Below are 23,785 nucleotides of genomic sequence, written 5' to 3'. Positions count from 1 at the left end.
ATGTACCCGTGTGTCAGAGGGACGGGTACCGCCGAAGCATTCGTCGCTACCCTCCGACAGGTACTGACCCACCAGATGGACAGGCGGTTCGCGTCCACCACTCTTTGGCCATCAACCGACCACAAGACTCATATATGAGGCGCGCACGGAACACGGGCCGCCGCCTCGAAACCTGCAACTGCTATCGGACGACATAATTCCCCGAATCTGGTCTCCACAAGCCGCGCCCTACGGTGGCCGGAATTGGACTACTCTATGGCGACCAATGCGTCTGCTGCGGGAAAGAAGAGAGGAGGCAGCCCCTCTCCCTTTCCGCCACCACCTTTGAGAGCATCACAGCCTCGCAAAACCTGACTCACTCCCTACCATGACACACACGGCTGCCAGAAGCGAGAGGTTTTTCGCAGCTCATACGGCCCCGAGCAAGTCCAAGCCCAAGCTGGACACTCCGTTAATGTATGCAGCGCCGTATCATTGCGGCAGTCACCACGACGGTGGCACTGGGACGTCTGCTCCTGGCCTATGAGACACAAGTACTTCCTGAAACACCCGTGTCCGGTAAGTATCTGCGTCAACCGGATGCTGAGGGCGCCATGGCTCCTATTGAGCCACTCACGTAGGACGGGCCTTACCACCCTTACAGTAGCGTGCTCCAAGACAAGTTTGGCCCTGCCATTTAAGAACCTGTCATAACACGTTGTACTTAAAGTACCTCATTATCTGTATTTGTTTTTTTAACTGACTTCAAAAAAAAGAGATTCTTATATCGTCTATTTTTTGCATCAGATGTTGTTACTACAATCAAATCCCGTATATCCAATAGGGAATGAGATCTAAAATTTTCGCGAGGTTTACTCATTTAAATGAAACTAATATTTTTCGGATATACTACGCGGATTTTATTATTTTAAAAACTACATAATCCCGACGTTTCAGTTACTTCCCAGCCACCGTGATCACGGTTGCTGGAAAGTAAAAATTTGAAATAATAATATCCGCGTAGTATATCCGAAAAATATTAGTTTCATTTAAATATCCAATAATTAGTTTGAGTTACGCAAAATCATCTTGATATATCCGATAGTTTAAATGTAAATAAACAGCTTTGTTTTGTTTTTCATCACGTGAAAAGCTACGGGTAGATTATGACGAATATGTATGGTCGCGTATCTATCTTTTTTTAATTTATATATATATATATATATATATATATATAAATTAAAAAAAAAAAAATTCTGTTTTAATAATTGTATCTGAAGCGTATAGCTTCACTGGATGTGAGGGTTATCAACAACGTTTGAATCTATGTCCGGCCATGACAGCCAAAACAATTTTTTTTTATATCCGGAAAAGAATATCATACCCTGTAACATATAAATGAATTATTTCACAGATATTTCCGGACTTAAACAGAACTTACAACAATTTTGCCTATTGCCATATCTAATATATTTTGATCAAACGTATTGTAGTTGTAAAAAATAACTTATACCAAATTAAAACATCATTTTGTTTTAAACACAAACTAATTTGCTAAACCACCGCTAGATGGCAGCGCGTCGACCATTTTAATTTTTCATTAAACTATCTGTCCTTAATTACGTAAATAAAATGTTATAATTATTGTCGAAGGAGGTTTTAATAAGATAAGGTAAAAAAAAAAAACAACTAAACACAATTCTAAACAAAATGTTATAACATCGAGGGTAATGAATAAATAAATACAGTATTTATCATATATTTTTGTTCTTTTAAAGACTTCCTTTTTGGAGAATTTTTATTAATATTATTATTAATTTTTTTTAATCTATTGCATTTGTACATAACATAACACGCAAGTAGACTATACAGATCTCACGTAGATTTAAAATATGTTAAATGCATATTGAACAGTGAAAATTGACAACGAACAGTTCTTATATTAATAAAAAATAACATGTCGTAATGAGGACGAAGAAAAAAAAAACGAAATTAGTCTTTAAATCATATCAGCAGAGTCAAAATTGCATTGATGTTTGTCACTATTACAAAAAAAAATACCTTCGACTTATCACATTCATCCATTAACAACAGACACGTCAAGCAGTAAAACCTAGGCCATACACACGAACAATCAAAAAAAAAAAAAACAATAACTAAAACGACAAAACGCGTCCTTACCTCACTGGTAAACAAATCTCATGATATATGTTATCCGAATTAATTATAATTTCAATTAAATAGCCAACATTACAGCACGCACTATACTACAGACACCCGGTTACTGTTACCAATTCGCGACGTCCGCGCCTTTCCCGCGCCCCGTGACGTCACCGCGCCACGTGACTTCGGATAACAAACCTCATGCAACATTAAAACATAAGTTAACTTATATGTATTCAGGTATCATAGTCCTCGTCGATCTGCAGATTCCCTGAATTCAGATGGTCCACGTCGACGACGGCCGGCACGAGTTTCGTGTCGCTCTTCCTGACGTCCCTCGCCGCCCTCGCGCTCTGCCGTTGCGGCTTCTTGTCGTTCCTGCCGCCGACCATGGTCGCCGCGGACGTGTCTAACACTTTTATTTCTGGTTTGGTGAAGTTTTTGGTGAAATCTATGTTGAGGATGGGGGTTACTGGGGTCCTCGGCTTTTGGGGGTTCTGCCTTACGTCTAGATAGTACACCGGTGACTGTTCGGGCTTTGGCACTGCCAGTTCCAACCTGGGAACCGGCTCTACTGTGGTCAGCGTTGAGAAACTCGAGGTCGAAGGTTGCGGGCTCGTGTAGGTCGGATTGACCTTGATGACGCTCTTGTGCTGCACTTCATCAGTGAGAAGAGTCTCTTGGTAGAAGTTAGCAGTGACCACCGGCTTCTCGTCTATTTTCTTTGTCAAATCTATAGCTGATTCTGTCACGGTGTCCGGTTTCTTCTCAGTGTCTACCGACAAGCGTCGTTTAAGTTCCTTGGGTGGCGCCACCTGTAGTCTAATATCTGAACTGCTCGAACTGTTCGAGTCCTGTCGCACAACTCTTTGAGGGACCGAGGTATCAGATAATCTGCAACAAACACATGAAAAAGCTGAATAACAACTGCTGGACGTGTTACTTCTATACAATGAGAATTCTTCACAATAATCAAATATTGGAACTACATTTCTTGGTTATAATTATTTACGTGTTTAAATTATTACTCATTGTCAATAAATCAATCAATCAATCAATCAATTGTCAAACTGGTTCCATTTCAGACAGGCGGAGTTATCCAGCTAGTTACGCGGATTTGGACTATCCCCGACGAAATATCTAAACATGTTCTATAGGCCTTACGATATCTTTATATCAGCTCTACGAACCTTGACGACGAGTTGGGTGAACTTTCACCGCTCATCATTTCTCTTTCTTCGGCAGCGGTTACATCAGGTATGTTTTTGACCTGGTGGAAGCAAGGATTTCATTAAAAATACAATTCACTAACTAACTGCTAACTAAAAATAAAACTACCAACACACGTGGAAATCACTCCGGCAGTGTTAAATCGGAATTATTGTCTACCAACATTATTATAATGAAATACAAGATGATAATTAAATTATACTTCCTCTTACAATTACTAATGAACGTATGTGTTTAACAGGGAAAGGTCTGAAGTGGATACGAAAGGTAAGGCGCTGACAATTTTACAGATTTTTAAATAAATAATCTAGATATTTATCTTATCCTAATTCAAGACTGGAGAAGGAATTAAACATGGCACTTGTTAGATCGCGTACCCGTTGCTTTGTGTGCGACTGATTTTTTCATACTAAATTTTGTATTGTATTTTCTATTAAGGTATTCCATTTAAGTTATCGTGCATGGACATGTTCATATATCCACATAGTTTTTGGGAGACAAACAAGCCCTTAAAAATGCTGACGACGAAACGTAACGACGATAAGACGGGACGAGACTTCTCAGCAGTCCATCGATTCACCGTGTGGGTGTCGGATCCATCGCGTTGCAGGGAGAGGAGCTTCAGCAGTGCCTGGACTTGCAAACCAGGTGTAGGTTTAAGGGGACTATATCTAACGCGCGTTAAACGCTCCCCTCCACCGCCCAAGCTCCTCTCTCTTTTTAACCAAATTTGAAACGAACCTACTAGGACTGCCTTCGAAGTACGTTCTAAGAATGAATTGATGTTAGTTCTGGATAGGGCCATGTCCTAACTGTAAATTTACATTAGCCTATGTAATTATGTAACATCTTTAATAAACGCTTGGAAGTTTTTTTGAGCCTATGTTTTTACATTAATAAACGCAAAGTTTTGTCACCTTCTTTAAATTAGGAACGCGCTGAAAAATAAACAACATGAAAAAAAACTATTGTCTGTACAAAATAGATATGTTTTTAATTTTATAAAAATTGTGGACCCCCTATCAAACGTTTACTAACCTAACCTTCCATCAATCTTTTTTTATTTTAGTACATAAAGTAACATTCGTTTTTTTTTCTTAATCGCGACAGAAAAAAGAGCAATAAAATGAAAAATGAAAAAAAAAATTACTGTAAATAAGGTTTTTTTTATTTGTAGAAAAACTATTAACAAAAACCTCCATTACTTTTTCAATTTTCCTACAAAAACTATCAATACGAGATATTATAACTAAATTATATAAAAAGAACGGTATAAACTCACCAGGTCCCTCAGGAAGTCGAACCTGGTCTCAGCCAGGATGCACTGCTTCACGTGACTCGGGCTGAGAGTCTTTGCATTCCTCGTGATAGTCACCTGCATAGCCTTACTCAGCAGCGATTCCACGAACAGCTCCAACGTACGAGGTGTTGTCGTGAAGATGAGTTAAGGCGATATCATAAACAATGATTTATTCAAACACATTATCATATCACGACTAATATATGGGACGAAAATAAAATATTCAAGGGTAAAATCAATTTATATTCAAGACTCCATAAGAAATTAAAACTTGGATTTTTTTTTCCATATGGTCATCGAATTACCGTAATATTATTATTTTATAATAACTCATAAATTAAATTGCTATTTAATGCTGTTTGTACACAGAAACTGGGAAAAATAAACAAACCTTTATACCCTATAAAAATATAATGTACCAAACGTCTTGATGTACTTCTGCATTCACTCTTTCTTATTGCATTAAAAAATTACACAATTTTTAGAACCCCCAGTACTTTAATTTTGCACTTAATGATTATACTGCCAAAAATGTCTTAAGTCGTTTAAGCACGCATGCATGCACGTACTCTCACACACATAAAATATTATACAATAATAATAATATATGATTGATAATAAAAGATTTTTTTTATATATGTAATGTGGAAACAAAATTAGTCTCAATTATTTTATGGTATAACATACACACTTATATATTAGCTATATTGTGCTTAAAAATGTGTTATGGCGACTAACTCACAGCGCCATCTACAGACCGTGTTACGTAACTTCATAAAAAATACAACTTTTTAAGTCAAGCATCCTCAGGAAGAAGCATCCTCAGGAAGATGCATCGAAAGCATGTTAAGACCTTTTTTTATTCGTTTAAGTGATAAACTACAGTATTGTATGACAAAGATGTATGTGGAGTGATATTTTAGTTTCGAATCTATAAAAAAAAACAATCAATCTTTCAATTTATTTGTCAATCAATTAAAAAAATTTTATGAAAATGTAAAATTTTTACTAAAAACTCTTATTCCGTAGTTTTAAACTACATTTGAGCTGTTTTAGTAAGTAGCAATAGTGTCTTATGAAGTTTTGACACATCAACAAATAAAAAAATATATATATTATCTATGCCTCTAACAAATACACATCATTACAAAGGAACAAGAGTATTTATATTAAATTCTCATATTAGCTTTATAATTGTTTTTTTTTGTGTAAAAAAAAAAGTAATTTATTCATAAAACTGGTTTTCTAAATATATCCAGAATGGCAGAAGGTAATGTTATCTCTCCAAGTGCAGAGATTTTCAGTAAAATACGAAAAAAAATATATAATCCAGTATTTATCCAAAACTCGCATGAAAAGTGATTTAAAAACTATAGGGTTTTCCAATAGGGACGCTTGAACTTTGACAGCTGATTGCGGCCATGTTGTTTGAGTGACAGCTGTCAAATGCAGTGTGTTATATTCATTCCGTCCTCCCAAACCACCATGGCAGGTTACAATGTCGAGCAGCACGTGCAAATCATAAAATTGTTTTATGAAAATGGGTCTTCAGTTCGAGCAACGTTCCGCGCACTTCGCCCGTTTTACGGTCGCGATGATCGTCCTGCCGAGTCGACTATCCGTCGATTGGTGGACAAATTCGAGTCAACCGGGTCAGTTAACAATCAGCCGGTTCCCGTGCGTCAACGTAACGCGAGATCTGCCGAGAATATCGCCGCTGTGCGCGACAGTGTCCTCGAAAACCCGCGGCAGTCAATTCCGCGTCGCGCACAGGAACTCGGCCTTTCGCAGACGACAACTTGGCGAATTTTGCGTTGTGACTTGAGCCTGCACCCGTACAAGATCCAGCTGACCCAAGAGCTCAAGGTAAATGACCATAGACAGCGCCGTGTGTTCGCTGACTGGGCATTAGAGCAGTTGGAAGTTGACGCCGATTTTGGCAAAAAAATCATCTTCAGCGACGAGGCGCATTTTTGGATGAATGGCTATGTCAACAAGCAAAATTGCCGTATTTGGGACGAGACCAATCCACACGAGGTTCACCAAGTGGCAATGCACCCGCAGAAAGTGACTGTTTGGTGCGGATTTTGGGCCGGAGGCGTGATTGGTCCGTATTTTTTCGAAAACGATAATGGTGTGGCCGTCACCGTCAATGGTGAGCGATACCGGTCGATGATAACCAACTTCTTTTGGCCTGAAATCGAGAATATGGATCTGGACAACATGTGGTTTCAACAGGACGGCGCTACGTGCCACACAGCACACGCTACGATGGAAGTTCTGCACGAGCAATTTCTGGACATGGTCATCTCGCGCGGAGGCGACGTGAACTGGCCACCGAGATCGTGCGATTTGACCCCGCTGGACTTTTTCTTGTGGGGTTTTCTTAAGTCGCAGGTCTATGCCAACAAGCCGCAAACCACCGATGCCCTCAAAGTCAACATACGCCACGCCATCGATCAAATACAGCCCGATTTGTGCGCCAGAGTCATCGAAAATTGGACCTTTCGAGTGCGCGCCACCAACCGAAGCCGTGGCGGTCATTTGAATGATGTCATATTCCATACATAATGGGGTCGATAGACCTTCCAAATAAAAAAAAAATTTCGCAAATATCTTTCCTACATGTATTTTTTTTTGCATTTCAAAGATCAAGCGCCCTTAATGGAAAACCCTATATATTAATATTGTCATAAATTTTCAAACAATGAGTTTAAAAGACTGTACAAAGACAACTTAGAATAGGGTAAGATAAAAATTTAAACACAAACCAAACTAGAGTTTTAAGAGAATGTATGCAGAGATGATGATTTAAAATCCTCAATTATGTTCTGCAGAAAACGGTAGATATGTCAAAGGATAAGTGATTCTGTAAGACAATGAGAAGATCAAAATCACATATCTTAGAAACAAACAAAACAAACAATAATAATACGCCTTAAAACATCTTTGCAAAAGGCAAAAGATTTCTAACCTAAGTCCTATATTTAACAGTAGAATAATTAGCACTGAATAAAATGGTCGCTCTTATTGTTAGTTAAATAAATTATAAAGTACAAAAAAACTGTCAAATTAGCATTCGAGCACATAAAAAGATATATTATCACAAGAATTATTCCATGTAGAAGAGATAATAATAGTTTATTAAATTCTAACCATTTCTAAGACGTAATACTTTCTATATTCATTAAATTTAGTTACTTATCATAAAAACAGCTGCCTTATTATTATTAACAATCCGCAGAAATTATATTGGCTGGCTGAATGTTTTCAACCAGAATCGCTATTATGTAGTTGTTAATAAAAAAAAAAAATGTGATATAGAGATGGATTAAACACTCACAAATGTCACAACACTAGCTTTAACTTTTCTGAACATAAAATTTTTTAAATGCCCCAATTATAAGGTGCATTACACATCAAAAGTGTATTAATATAGGTCTATGATAATCTTATCTTTAAAAACTGTAGCTGTTTTATTAGTTTGATTACATTCAGTTTATTACCTAGTGTTGTCACTCAAAATAAACCAAAAATATGGCATAATTAAAAAAAAATCTCAAAAATATATAACCATTTGATATTCCATCATATCTAATAATAATAGATATGTATTGTCTGCAACAAAAAGGTTTTCTATAAATGAAAAATTGGCATTGTATAGATTATAAATAAATATAGATACACATTCATACAGAATTCAAAACATAACAAATATTAGGCAACACTCATAGATATAAGATATTCATATTAATAAGAATGGTTTCAAATGAGAAAGATATAATAACAATAATTATTGAGGACTATTTTGTAGAATCAGTATTTAATATTTACCAAACATAAGAGTGCACCAAACAAAGCTATTGTCCTTGTTGACACCTGTACCCATATAACGAAGGAGAGACAAAAGACGTCTATTAATATAAATAATGTCACAAATTCCGTCCTATTACAACATAACAATATTTGTATAACAGTTATGTGCAAAGAATATTAAAAAGGATATAGATTATGATGGGAACAGCTTGCGCGACTTTCCCCACTTCTTCGTCCGTCTGCATTATCTTCTTAATACGTCCCTATGAGCAAACAATGTCATGATATCACCAATAGTAAAATTATGTACAAAAACAATCGCGTATTTTTCCATTTTGAACACAGTTTCGGCATTGTAACACTTACGGCTGGAAACCTAGCATTATATTTTCTCTTCTTAGACGGCATGGTGTTAATGCGTTCACTTTTACACTACTTAAAGATAAAAATAAGCTCAATTCGCCATTCCGCTGTAATACTTCTCGCGCATTTTTGAGGTTATAAAAGGGGGACGTTCACAGCCTACTTCATTTATATACGAATCTGACAGTTTTCCACCTCTTTTTACAAACAACTTTTCTTATACTAGCAATACAGTTTTGTGATTGTATTTAAAATATTAACTAGAAAAGTTGTTTTATTTTATTTTTTTCTGTATTTGTTGATAAATAGTAGCAATTATTTTTTAATTAAAGGTGATCTTTTGTACAAATAAATAAAATACAATTATTATTTAATGGAACGTATATCAATGATTTAAGAGTTTTGTTAATTAATAATGGAGTAAACGGAGTCTTTTAAAACGTTTATTACATCTAGAATTTCAATTAATAATAATTATTAGAAAACATTTAGATCAAACAAAACGCATAGACGTAAGTCATTAAATGTCAAACTGATAATTTAAGGCAGCAATATTTTTTTTGTCACATAAAATGGCGTCGTTGTCGAGGTGCGTGTGCTTAGAATTCTTAAATCATATTTATAAATTATATAAATTTAGAATGATTTAAACTTAGTCTAAAAGTGTAAAACTATATGCACGTTTTTTGTATAATTGAGCATTCATAGAGAAAGGTTTTTGTTTTAAATATACTAAAAACGGTTTTATAGTATTAAACATTTGTTGTCAGTTGTGTAGTTGCTGTAAGGACATCATATATAATTTTTGTTTATAATATTGTTATAATTAAATTTCAGCCTATTACCGGCTCCCGTGCAGCCAGTATGGGACCGAGATGACGAATTAAAGGCAAAGCGTGTTGGTAGTGCCCTTGTTGTTTCGCAGACCAGTGTTCCACCTTACGGTCAAAGAAGAGGATGGGTCCCACGCACGGAAGAAGATTTTGGAGGTAAAATCACAGTCCCAAGTATAAGTATATTATTAACAGTATAATACATTGGAATTGTTGTTAAAAGATGGTGGTGCGTTTCCCGAGATACACGTAGCTCAATATCCATTGGGTATGGGAGCCCGTGGCAAGGAGAGCACATCAAATGCTTTAGCTGTCCAATTAGATGAGTCAGGAAGGGTGAAATACTCGGCTATAGCTCGTCAAGGCCATGGAGCAGATAAGGTATGACAATAACAGATTTATATATTTACAAACTGATTTTGCTGTGCTGCAATATGTGACAACTTAATATGAATTATTATTGTTGCATTTCAGATAATCTACTCAAAGCTAACAGATCTTCTGCCATCGGAGGTGCTGTCAGAAGACGATCCAAGTCTCCAGAAACCTTCAGAGGAGGATATACAGGAAATAACAGAGAAAACAAAATTAGCTCTTGAGAAACTGACCAATGCAAAGATATCAGCCGCTATGCCGGTTAAAGCTGCTCCCAAGGCTGTGAGTTGATTTCTATCACTATAAAGCTTTAGAGATCTAGGTCCTGGTGCCTCGTAGGTTAAGGCCCTCGTACACGAGGTTGTGGATTCAAAATGGCGTATACCAATGTGATTTCTTCCGAGTTGTATGTACTTCCTAAGAATATTTAGACATTACTGACTACTGACAGGCTGTGTAGAAAACATCATAAGGAAACCTGGACTTATAAAATCAAACTATAAGTTAGATATCACCAAACCTCCTTAAGCAAGCTTGGCGATGAATGCTCTAACTTTCTTCATGTAAGAAAAGACTTTTGCTCAGCATTGGAAACCAATAGGCTGAAAATTCTAAAGAACAAATAAAATAGAAAATTTTTAGTTAATTTTTCATACAAATATTACTAACATATATAGTTTGCCATAACTAATGTATGCCATCAACTAACAAGATTATTCTGCTCTAAACTAAACATATTATAAATGATTTATTTTAAAATAATATCTTATCTAAGTATAGGTATTTATTTCTTCTCTCAGGCTCCCGCCCAATACATCAGATACACTCCCGCCCAACAGGGTGGACAGTTTAATTCGGGCGCCAAACAGAGAGTTATCAGGTAATTGTACTTTTTATACTTTCTTCACAGATCTTCAGTCTGTAGTCCATTTACATTTTCTCTACAAAAAAAAAATAACTTAAATCTATAATATATAATGCATAAATACTTTGTTAACAAAATTTTTTGTAAAAGATATTAAGACTAAATGTTTGTATTACATCTAAAGCTATATCTGCTTTTACTGTAAATTAAAACAAGTGCAGTTTTTTAAGCCATCTATATTATATATCAGTAATAACATCAAAATACCGTCCGTAGAATGGTTGAAGCCCAATCAGATCCTTTGGAGCCGCCCCGCTTTCAAATAAACCGCAAGATACCCCGCGCGGCGCCTTCGCCCCCGGCCCCCGTGCTCCACTCGCCACCACGGAGAGTCTCCGTCAAACAACAGAGAGATTGGAAAGTCCCACCCTGTGTGTCACACTGGAAGAACGCCAAGGGTACACTCATATACTATTATTTGTTGTATTTCATTAGGGATAGTGCACATCTGAGTATCTGCAGTAGAAACATGTCAAGAACGGCTTAAAATTAATGTATTTTAATGTAATTTTTTTATAATAAGCAATAATTTGTGTTTAATTTATTGCTTATTTTCAATCAATCAATCAATTGTCGATCTGCTTCTATTGCAGATAGGCGGAATTATCCAATGCTAGTTCAGTTACACAGATTTCCAGTCACTGATGACATGCATATATAACTATAAGTGCTAAACTGTTAAGTTACTAACATTACAACTGACCCAATACTGTAGAATCGACACAGACTTTGTAAGATCTGTATGTCTATCTATAAATTTTAATTTATTTATCTCCTAAACATTAAAGCAAACATAATATATCATGATATACTATAATATATTTAAATAAATGCATCTTGTCAATGTTAAAACACAGTCTTATTTATGTGTTCCTCTGGTTCCAGGTTACACAATACCGTTAGACAAACGTCTAGCGGCCGACGGCCGTGGTCTCCAACAGGTTCACATCAACGAGAACTTCTCCAAGTTGGCGGAGGCTTTGTACATAGCTGATAGGAAAGCGAGAGAGGCTGTGGAGGCGAGAGCACAGCTGGAAAGGAGATTGGCTCAGAGAGAGAAGGAGAAGAAGGAAGAACATTTGAGGATGCTGGCGCAGAGAGCAAGAGATCATAGAGCAGGTAGATATATATATATATATATATAGAGACAGAGAGAGTTAGTTTTGATTAACAGTTATATATACTTTTATAGATTAAAAAAGTTATGTTAGTTACACTATTTATAACTCAAGAACGTCTGTACGGGTTTGTCTGAAAATTGGTGGAGAGACAGCTTAGAACAAGGGAAAAGACAGAATACTTTTCATCCGACTGAAAAAGAAAAAAAATTTGTTAATCAAATCGAAAATCTTCTCATCTACTTTCTTTAAGGAGGAATAGAGTTCGCCCGGTCAGCTAGACATTTCTAATTCTGAAACTAAAGCAGACTAAGTCGCGGGAAAAACCTAGTATATATACACACAAGTCATGTTTATAACATTTTTCTTTGTTGATTAATTTATATTATTATAAATTCCCCTAGTCGTAATATTCTTATATTTAATATAATACCATGTAAGGAAACTGATTTATTTGCATAAAATTTTATAAGATTGAAAATCAAATGACATTTTCTCCAGGTATAAGGAATCCGGAAGATGAAGCAGAAGAGGGCTTAGACGTTGCCCCAGAGGGAGAGCTCTCTGTGGCGGAGAGAGATAAGTTGAGAGCAGAGAGACACAGAGATAGGCAGAGAGATAGGAATCTGGCTCGAGCTGCACCGGACAAGAGGTTACAGACAGTCTTATTATTATCCAATTATATAGATATAGTGTTAAATATACACACCGTTTTAATTATATCTAATATTTTCGTTATACAACAACTTTACCAAATATAGCTAACATTTGCTTTTTAACTACACTACACTTAAATTAAACTAATATTTTTCGGATAAACTACGCGTGATTTATTTTTGTAAAAAACTACTTCGCTTTTTTCGGTTACTCTTCAGCAAACGTGGTCAGAAAATATTAGTTTCATTTAAATGAATAAAACTCGCGGAAATCTTAGATCTCATTACACCACACTTGTAACGCAAAGTCCTAGCGGCCGCACGAACGACGAACCGAATTAATATATCTCTATACATAAACGCAATGATAATTACTTAATACTTACATGTTACTATTTTAGGTCCAAACTGGTGAAGGAGAGGGAACGCGACATATCCGAGCAAATAGCTTTGGGACTCCCGGCCAAGAACAACACGGGGGATGCCATGTTCGATCAGAGATTGTTCAACAACAGCAAAGGAATGGACAGCGGTGAGCAGTATATTGTATTAGAGATATGTTTGTTTGTATTTAAGTTGTAATCTCACTGACTCGAAGAATTCGTATATTAGCATGTGGTGATTATTAATTTACTAACATGAGAGAAATAAAAAATACATATATGCAACTGAGAATAATCTTTATAGTGTTGTCGTGTTTTTTATATTAAAACTGTAAAATGATTCCGAACAATGTCCACTTAAAGCATTATTTTATATCAAATAGTATACCAATTAGTTGATGAGTGTAGAAAAATATAATAATAACATAAAGAAATCACATATATGTATAAATATTAAATTATCTTGCATAATATTTTCAGGTTACGGTGATGACGAGGCCTATACGGTGTACGATAAGCCGTGGAGAAATCAGGACGGCATTGGATCACATATATACAGACCCTCGAGGAACGCTGATAAGGATAACTATGGAGATGTTGATAGTCTAGCGGCTAACAAACGGTGAGACATTATCTGTACAAGTGGCGCCATCTGTGCCTTACTGCTTGAAATGTACTATAACCATAGAATTATTTTTATGACTGATCATAATGACCCATTCTAATTTTGTAGTGGCAACATTTAAGTATCAAACTGTATATGAACTTTTAATTATTATAATTTAAAATAAACAATATATGATTTCAGTTTCGTTGCTGACAAGACATTTGCTGGGAGTAGCGGTGGAGCACCTCGTTCAGGACCCGTCAACTTTGAGAAGGATACCAGAGAGGAACCGGTCGGGCACATTATACAAATACTAATATGTAGTTGATAATATGTTATATGGCAAAAAAATAATTATACATACATACATATATATATATATAAATTTAAATTCATTATTTCCTTCAGCAAATTTATGTGTAAATATAATTACTATATACATCTATGTTCAGATGATATGTACAAAAAATTGTACAACATAGTATTATTTTCATTGCGGCCTACATTCATTAAAGTACTAGTTCATTTGTTATTCTAAGTTTTTAAATAAGTTAACGTACAAGATTTAGCATTTATTCATTAGTGTAACATAGTTAGATGTCTATATAAAGTAATTTTATTAATTATTGTGTGTTTGTACAGAGTCGAGGCCAGCCCGAAGCTGATCCTGATCCGTTTGGTTTGGATCGGTTCTTGAGTGAAGCCAAACGAGCTGATAAGGCGAGGAAGAGAGATCACCACGAGCCGCATGCCAAGAGGAGGAGGGATTAGATTAGGGTACGGGGAATGTTTAGGTATAAAAGAATATAATATAGGAACTAACATTAATTCAAACTTATACAGTGGATCCACAAGGTTTAAAATACTTACAGAGATTGAGAATACTATATAGACTTACATTTTGAGAATATTTCCCTTGAGATATTGGACTTAATTGTCCCGATAGTGATTGTGACTATAAAGGTTACTATCACCTTAGAACTTTCTGCCTTAGACCAGCCCAATCCCTGATGAGCCCTTTATTCCTATTTACAAGACAGCTGCTAAAATCCTCATACATTTGGCTCGGACGTATCCATGTTAATTGAATCAAGCCACTAAACTTGGGCCTGTCCGGAACTAACATCAATTCATTCTTGGAATGTACTGAGAAGGCAGTCCTAGTAGGTTCTTTTCAAATTTGGTTAGGTAGAGAGAGGAGCTTGGACGGTGGAGGTGAGCTTTTAACGCGTTAGATAGCGGCCCCTTAAACCTACACCTGGGTCGCAAGTCCCAGGCACTGTTGAAGCTCCTCTCCCTGCAGCGATGGAACCGGCACCCGCGCTGAATCCATGGACTGCTAAGAAGTTTTGTCTCTTATAGGCCCATATATTTCTCAAATAATGTTTATAAAAATTAAAGTCCTCGCCAAGCGCTCCGAGTCCCGCTTGCTGTGAGATTTCCTCGCGTACTATGAACATGTATTAATAATGTTCTTGTTTCAGGTCTGCCGCGTGCCTTATACATACAAAATAAATCGTATTTCCCCAACCGCACCTTTCCATCAACAGCATAATGTACATTGTCCGATAATTTGTCAAAGTTTAAATAAAAAAATTGTAAATATTACTTGCTCTGATTAATTTTCCACAGAACATAAAATAATATTGAAGTTAACAAGAATATTAATATATTCTGACAATGGCTTTCCTATTTCTACCCGTTATCACAGCGCTGTTCACGAAAATTAAGGAATATTAAGGAAAATAGTTAACAAAACAAGCTTACATACGGTGGAAATGATTAACCTGCTTTGAAGTCGGTTAAAAGGGATTTTTATCTTTATATTATATACATATCAAATGTTCCTAAAATTAGTATCAAATTATCAAAGTACGTCATCAGTCACGCACATTAATACGTGCAACGCATCAATTAATTTACACGTACGTTAAAAAAATGTATATTATTTTTAAATAAGTCAAATTGACAACGTCATAGATAATGATTTAATGAGGAAAAGCTTTGCCACTCAATATCTGGAAGAGATGAGGTTCTCTGGGAGACAGAACAATCTAATACCTCATTTTGTATATTTCTAAATACTTTCTGCACGTAACTCGTACAGATTACTTTTTATTTTAAGCAATTGTTTTTTAGGGTTCCGTATCCAAATGCCGAAAAACGGAACCCTTATCCATTCGTCATGTCCGTCCGTATGTCAGTCATTTATTTCCGAAACTGTTTTGCCTACATAGTCGAAACTTTGTAGGTTGATGTATTCTGGTAACCGCTATTCGAATTTTGAATAAAAATTAAAGGCGGGCACTCCATACGTGGAAATGATCAAAAAAATATTTCAGCTAACCCATACGTGATGGGTGTCTTTGAAAAAGGTTCCTAAAACCATTTTTCGTCAAAATCAATTGCTTGAAAGAGAGACTCTTCCAAAGTGGAAAAATGAGTGTCCCCCCCCCCACCCTCTACCTTTTAAAATAAGAGAGTCAGAAAACTAAAAAAAAATATATGCTGTAGATTTCAATGGAAACTTTCAACGAAAATTGGTTGGAACGAGATATCATTATTAGTTTTTAAGAAATAATACATTTTCAAAAAAACACATACACAACTTTGTGGTTCGTACAAATGCTATGTAAAACCAAGTTATTTTTTTTATAAAACATCGATCAAAGTTACAGCGCACTACAATAACTTTTATATTATGTCATCTACTTGCTGCTACGGAACCCTTCATGGGCGAGTGCGACTCGCACTTGTTTAATTTTTATTAGATTTTGATTAGAATAAGTCAAACACCAAGGAGATTGGCTTATCAACTGTTGGCGGTTTTTAAGACACAAGTAACATTTTGTTCAGCATCTACAACACAAAGGAGACGGTAATTATAATTTAAACAAACAAGGTAAATGTAATATAGTAAATTGTCAAACAATTTTACTTTTATGTTAATTAATTTACACATAATGAGACCGAATTGAAAAAATACCGAACATTCATAATCTCAGGGGCAGAACGAGCCTATACGAGAATTTTTTCTTGAACAAGATAATAAAATACAAGTAATGAATTGTCTAATGACTTTAAAATAATAAGAAATGTAGAGTTCCAACAGAGGACCACTCGGAACTAGCAAGAGGTTTTATTTAAATTTGTGACAAACATTATGTATTTACTAAAAATATGTATATAAACGGTACAAATATTTTTAAAAATATTGTCAGTGTATTGGTAAAAACATTATATGTCCTATAAAAAAATGGTAACGAGAAAGGAAGAAATAAATACTTTATCTTAGTGTTCATAAATATCAAATAATTTAAACACTTGAGATCCCGTCATTTGTATATGTTATGGGCCAGGTGATTAATAGGGCAGTATACATAATGCCCGGCCGTATCGGACCGAGTGATTAATTACAAGCTAAACTCATCAATTGATCACATTGCCCGGGCATTATGAATAATGCTTTATTACTCACTTGGCCCATAACATATATACTTGTAAAGAATAAGTTATGTAATAAAATGTCCTTAAAACATCTTTTATTTAAATGTAAGCTAGATGTGTTATTTAAAATACAGAAAAACGTTTAAATTAAACAAAGAAATAATTTAAATATTTTATTAGCGAGCTAACGTGTGAGTAAGACAATACAAGCGTTGCGCCCCCCTCCAGCTGGGCGCGTGGGACACATTCAAATACAGGTCTGTACATTCCGACAGACAGGACATATTGAAAAAATTATATATATATATTAATATTTTTTTCAATACGAGCTGTCTGTTACATAAGCAATATTCAAAAACCCTTCAAAGGAATGCCGTCAACTACAGACAAAGTTAACTTCATTTTCGCACTTGACATTTTCACAACTGAAATGAAAAAAATTATAACTAATATATATATTACAGTTAAGTAACAGTCGAAGCCGAGTGCGGTTAGTTACTAGTGAGTTAGTTTGAACCGATTGGATCAATCGTCCATACTTTTATAGGATTACGTATTTTTTTTTTTAAATAAAAATCTAGTCTTTTTTTCCGGTCTAGACTCTAGATTATTAGTTTGTGATATATTGTAACAGTAGGACCGACATACATTGACATATATTTTTTATTAATAGTGTTATTTAATCTCTGTATAATGACTGTTCAGGTCTCCGTTAGAGCTGTTGTTGTTATTTGAGCATGTATGTATGTATGTCCCTGCCAGCGGTCGCGGGAACCTCCTAATCTTTCCTGATCTTCCTTCGCCGCACCTCTTTCGTCACCTTCTCGTCTCCAGCACCTGGCCGGTCTTTGTCGTCTTCAGACGTCTGGAAATGTCATACATATATATATAATCACATAGCCAGGTCCATAGCTGCAGGGAGAGGAGCTTCAACAGTGCCTGGGACTAAACCAGGTGTAGGTTTACCCGGCTCCTATCTAACATTGAACGCTCCCCTCCACCGTCCAATCCCCTCTCTCTATACTGAACGGAACTGAAGAAACCTTTCAGTACTCTAGCTCGGACGCCATAATATTGTGTGAAGACACGAGACCGCCGACAGATGTCGCTGACGACATATTAATATATGCGTCTATTATCTTAAATACACTTATAAAGATCACTCTGAACAATAGAAACGACCAGTCATTTATAATACTAATATTATTGGGACTCATACCGATAACTTTTTCTCAACTCAGTGTAATAGTTAAATAAACTGTGTAATATGTGGTGTGACTATTATTGTGACGTTTGATTTTGAGCATTCACCAAATACATTTGCTTAATGAAGTAACTGAATTACTTAAAACATGGTATGGATACCTCCAAGATGTTGATATTTTAATTCTTTTAGCTTACTGATATAGAAAAAGATGTACTTTTCTTTCATATTTAGTACTAAATATGAAAGTTAGACTCAAACAGTCTTTGCTTTTGATACTGAAGACTCAATACAGTTAATAATGGCAGGAAGTCTTGATAAATAACCAATATATATATATATATATATATATATTGTCCGTATATATATGTTGAACTAACATCAGCAGGCGAGTTCCTCTCAGCATCACTGTCTTTAATCTCGGCATCGTCAACAATGTCATCGTTGATCAACTCCTGTAAAAAATACATAATGATAAGTACACCAAACTGTCCAGCTCCCATGGGAACCGCTAACATAAACTAATATTATAATTTTCATTATATATAATCATTAAAACACAAACACCTGTTTTTGTACTCATGAGTAAGTGATTTTAAACAATTTTCTATGACAAATTGTAATTATTTCTGCTTTATTTATTAATAATGTTCTATATATAGCCGCATGTCACCTGTTCGTCCTCCAAGACTTTTTTCTCTAACTGTTTCCTCCTCTCCACCTCTTTCTCGGTGACCAGTTCCTTGTCCGACCTCCTCGGGGGATACAGCAGGTCAATGACACACACCAACATCTGGGGATTCCGATAACATATATGTATTAGTAGAGAGCTTAAACTTATAAAATTTTCCAGTATTCTACCTTCACTGTACATAAACCCATAAAATTTTTTACTTCATATATATATATATTTTATAACCATATCAGAATACTAAATTATCAAGCCAAGGATCCAGTTACTTCTGAAAATTAGGCTCTGTAAGGTTACACACATATATATACTTATGTGTAAAAATTTTATTACGAGTCCTTTGTTAATTCAGAATTATATCATTTGAGAAAATCTATGCTCATAAAAAAAAATTATCCTATGTATTCATTAAAATTAATTAGTTACAGTTTAAATAAACAAATCCATAGATAATAAAGAATAATATATATATATATATATATACATATAAATTAATATAACATACCAATCCTAACAGGGCTCCGATGAAGATGGTAGCGATAGCAAATATCAGATAGGACCCCCAAGTAGGCAGGCCATATGTCTCCATCAGAGTGTTGTGAACACCCTGTAGTTCAGAGTAAGTTAGTAAACGAGTCGGCCATATTATCAGGCTTAGTAGTACAAAGTATAGTCCACTGAGTAATATTGAATGAGAGTCAGAGACATTTTTAATCAAGAACGATATAACTATTTCTAATTATTGACAAAAAAATAGCTTTTTTCTATAAATTTAAATCATTTGTATTGTAAGAATGAATTTGTATTGTATTAAGGAAGCTTCGATACTTTTTCTATATGTGTTCAGTTATTATTATTTTTGGTGTGTGTGTGTGTGTGTGTGTGTGTGTGTATGTGTGCGTTCTATTGATGTATTATTTTCTGTATATCTGTCTCATCTAGGTTAATCACCCGTAATCCCTGGCTGAGTTTGAAGAAGTGCGCTACGAGACCCATTTGGAATGAATGCGGGGCCCTCCACGAGGGCTCGGGCTCCGTCTGCCGCCAGCCCGCGCGCTCCACGTACGACACCATAGACAGAGCGTCTCTAGGCCCTTTGTATTGACGGAATACGCCTTCCTTAACACTGGACATAGACAATATTATTACTAGACTGCACCTTCGCTAATACAGCTCTTGGTGCGAGTTGAGTGAAACAATCACAGCGTCTTTGGGACATGGGTTACGTTTTCAAGCCATAAAATTGATATTGGTGGTAGGTACGATATAATTTTTTTCATATAACCACCAAAGATATCTGGGCTATCGAACAAAAAGCCTCGACTCGACTCGGACATTCGGTTGCCGAGATCATCTCCGCGGATGACCTGAGTCGCCAGTATAGCGTTTCGATCGCTTCACTCGATAAAAACACAAAAATATTGATATCACATGAAAGTAGAGTGAAAACTGAAGAAATTATATGCAGATCATTATATTTCTAGAAAAAATTTCAGACAACAGACAAAGTAAATAGTTATCAAAGATTTCACAGATTACGCCACGTACAACAAAGATCCTAAATCCCTAGTCTCTCAGCTATAAAAATTAAAATGACTATAATACTATGAGAACTCACTGGAAGATAGTCGGGAGAGCGGTGACAACAAATCTCCCGCTAAGACCGGGTGACTTGGTGACATCCACCGCTGCTGTGTTCATCTCAAGGTTCCTTGCCTTGGCTTGAGATGAGAGCTCCTTCCATGCTGGAGCGAGGGCATTACACGCTGGACACCAGGGAGCATAGCTGAAGGGGAATAAATAAATAAATAAATATATATATGGAATGTTACACAATAATAAGTGTAACTACTCGCTTGCATTACAACGCCGCTCTAGAATTTGAATGACGTTGCATGAGAAATTGTATCGTAGACAGAATACTCGATTATTCGTAATTTTTTAAAATTTTCAATTCACATCCGAACTCTGAGTTTTAGTATTTTAAATTTTAATATGTGACGTCATAAAACTATTGACCCCCTATGCCACTGGTCACACGATGTCACACTTCGGTGATTTCCCCCCCCCCCTCCCCCCTTAAACGAGTGACGTACTTCATGGATGGCCCCATATATATAATTTTAGAAATTATGTCAAATTTAATGTCAACCGTACAACTCCTGAGGACATTTTTATGCTGAAAATAATATTGCATAACTTTTATTAGGCTAAGCGTAAAATTTTTTTAATTCATTGTTTGCGTACAACTGTCTGTATTTTCAGATGTCGGTGAAATTTTCAATTTAGCCTCCATTAATATACATTGCATCATCATCAGCCTATCGGGGCCCACTGCTGGGCAAAGGCCTCGTCTCACATGGAGAAAGTTAGAACATTAATCACCACACTTCCTCAAGATAGAGTGGTGATTTTAAACCTAACTCCAAGCCATCAAGACTTCATGATTTCCATTTAAATCTAGTTTTTACAATTTTGTTACACAGTATTAAAAATGTTTTATTTTCCATCAATGTAGAAGTAAGATTCATTGACACTATGATCAAAACATATCTGGGAACAAATGCAAGGAAACTAATATTTAAATTAAAAAAATTTTAAATTGCTTGACAGGTCTAAGAGCCAAGTTTAATAGGTAGAGAGAGGAGCTTGGACTGTAGAGGTGAGCTTCAGGTCAGATAGGAGCCCCTTAAAATTTAAACCTACACCTGGTTTCCAAATCCCAGGCACTGTTGAAGCTCCTCTCCCTGCAACGAGATGATCCCGGCACCCACACGGTGAATCCTTAGAATACTGACAAGTTTCAACTCACACCACAGACATACATACATACAAACTCTTAATAGCTCCCATACAAACATGGTTAACTAACTAATTACTGTTGATAAAGACCTAACAGTTACATACAAGCATTGCTATTGAAACTCATTTAATTTAATTACGAGCTATGATTTCATTCATTGTTTGTTTCACAAATATCAAGGCCGTAATATATGGCTATACTTGTGGGTAGAGAAATAGCTATTACAGAACTGATATATAGAACCAGCATTGTGTTAAAGTTGTAGAATTTTTTATTAGGAATAGATTGATTGAAATTGTGACATAATATATATATATTATATATATATATATATCTTATAATATTTTTTTATTACCAATATTAAGATGTTATAAAAGACCCAGTGTCCATTTTGAATTACACACACAAATGCTTTAAGTGAATTAACATTGAATTTAAATAACTGTATACTTATACATTTTTAATGTATGTTATTTTTGAATTACGTTTTGGAAGCTTAGTAGAAAATGTATATTATTAAAATTAAAAGGTATTTTTTATGTATGAGTCGGTAATTTGTAGACTAATTTAAAGATAATAGGTTCTTACATCATACTTTAAAAAAAAATTTGTTTGAATCATTCATAATAATTGATATATTTGGTAATCGAAGTATTAAAGAAGTGTATTATGTTTAAAATGACTTTTATTATTTAAAATAAAAATTTAGTAATGAATTTGTGACACAAAAATCATAGTTGGCTCTCTGTTATAATTATTGTTATTCAATTTACGAATTGATGTAATAAATACTTGACACCTGAAGAAAAAAGTGAGGTGATAGGGAAAAAAAGTATGCGTCACAAACAATGGTTTACAAGGAATTAACGACCTTCTCGTAGTTTATTGAACCTGGCGCAACAATAAAATAACTTAACATATATCTATACTAAATAAAATTAATAATTATCCGATATTTTATGTGTAAAAAAGATTTTCGTGATACAATAAATGTTAATATAGTTATAAGAAATAAAAAAAATCTTATTTGACACGTTACATTAGGCGACACCGGTAATGTATACTCACAATTCAACCATCCATTCCCCTTCGAGGATCTGTCTCCAGTTGTCTTCATCTAATTCAACATTTGCACTTGCTAATTTGGTAAAAGAACATAATAATATACAAAAATATATGAAAAAATTTAACACTTGCGGGATCTTAGTAAGGCGCGCCATGTCTAAATATTAATTGAGATGGTGTTGCAACTTACAAGTAAGTCAAGAATGAATATGATACTTAAAATAAATTCTTTATATCAATTTTGGTAATCAATACCAATAAATTCAAAGATTACGAAAGAATCAAATAAAATTTTTACGAACATATTTCACCCGAAATATTACAATATGCTAAAGTTTTAACGTTTCGGTACAAGATGGCAGCACATTACTTAATCAAGTTTAAGTTGTCAGTTTTTCTTTCCGGCTGTTAGATGTCGTTAGTAGTACCAGAAATGTGAGCTATTGTGTTTTAGATTAAGATTTAATAATTTGATAAATATTTTATTGCCTCGTGATTTCCTGTGTATGATTAATTTACAAAAAAATCCAATTAAAATTCAACTTTGTTACACATTTCAAAATAAAATTGATTTAAAACTCTACTACTCTACCAAATATGATATTAAATCAATTTATTATAAACATATAACGAAAGGAAATGTTTTTTAATATAATAATAATAAAAAAAGGGTTTAACATTATATCGTCAATTGATATTCTTTCTACTGACATAATTTAATATATACATATAATTTTGTTTTCTAAAATTTTATCATTACACATAAGACATAACTCAATTAATTAAAAAAGGTTGATGTAAAGGACGATTTTTTTATTGTAACGTAA

At 34.9% G+C, this 23,785-nt stretch overlaps 3 protein-coding genes across 5 annotated transcripts; 1 reads left to right on the top strand and 2 right to left on the bottom strand.

Annotated features, from left to right (window-relative positions):
• Positions 1-1,673: 1,673 nt before the first annotated feature.
• LOC116775684 (uncharacterized) lies at positions 1,674-9,037 on the bottom strand. 2 transcript variants are annotated; one of them, XM_032668634.2, is made up of 5 exons: positions 8,855-9,037; positions 8,679-8,751; positions 4,655-4,797; positions 3,333-3,412; positions 1,674-3,036 (listed from the first exon to the last, which is right to left on the bottom strand). In XM_032668634.2, the coding sequence occupies exons 1-5, from the start codon at positions 8,894-8,896 to the stop codon at positions 2,379-2,381; spliced, it is 996 nt and encodes a 331-aa protein (XP_032524525.1). In that variant the 5' UTR covers positions 8,897-9,037; the 3' UTR covers positions 1,674-2,378. The 2 variants fall into 2 exon arrangements, with proteins under 2 accessions (XP_032524525.1, XP_032524526.1); XM_032668635.2 differs by having other exon boundaries at positions 4,655-4,805; positions 8,855-9,013.
• A 359-nt stretch (positions 9,038-9,396) lies between these two features.
• LOC116775653 (puff-specific protein Bx42) lies at positions 9,397-15,356 on the top strand. Of its 2 annotated transcripts, none has more exons than XM_032668588.2 (13): positions 9,397-9,440; positions 9,689-9,840; positions 9,908-10,065; positions 10,159-10,341; positions 10,860-10,939; positions 11,201-11,382; positions 11,870-12,103; positions 12,604-12,754; positions 13,160-13,290; positions 13,622-13,763; positions 13,950-14,040; positions 14,391-14,525; positions 15,233-15,356. In XM_032668588.2, the coding sequence occupies exons 1-12, from the start codon at positions 9,424-9,426 to the stop codon at positions 14,517-14,519; spliced, it is 1,650 nt and encodes a 549-aa protein (XP_032524479.2). In that variant the 5' UTR covers positions 9,397-9,423; the 3' UTR covers positions 14,520-14,525; positions 15,233-15,356. The 2 variants fall into 2 exon arrangements, with proteins under 2 accessions (XP_032524479.2, XP_032524478.2); XM_032668587.2 differs by having other exon boundaries at positions 14,391-14,542.
• Positions 15,357-17,355: 1,999 nt separating this feature from the next.
• Positions 17,356-23,131, bottom strand: LOC116775681 (thioredoxin-related transmembrane protein 1-like). The gene is made up of 7 exons (XM_032668629.2): positions 22,962-23,131; positions 20,709-20,876; positions 20,042-20,216; positions 19,596-19,697; positions 19,073-19,192; positions 18,780-18,854; positions 17,356-18,060 (listed from the first exon to the last, which is right to left on the bottom strand). Exons 1-7 carry the CDS (start codon positions 23,111-23,113, stop codon positions 17,974-17,976), a joined length of 879 nt encoding a protein of 292 aa, XP_032524520.2. The 5' UTR covers positions 23,114-23,131; the 3' UTR covers positions 17,356-17,973.
• Positions 23,132-23,785: the final 654 nt, after the last annotated feature.

Source organism: Danaus plexippus, chromosome 27 (genome assembly GCF_018135715.1).
Source record: "Danaus plexippus chromosome 27, MEX_DaPlex, whole genome shotgun sequence".
Lineage (NCBI taxonomy): Eukaryota > Metazoa > Arthropoda > Insecta > Lepidoptera > Nymphalidae > Danaus > Danaus plexippus.
This window is presented reverse-complemented; position numbering and strand designations above follow the sequence as displayed.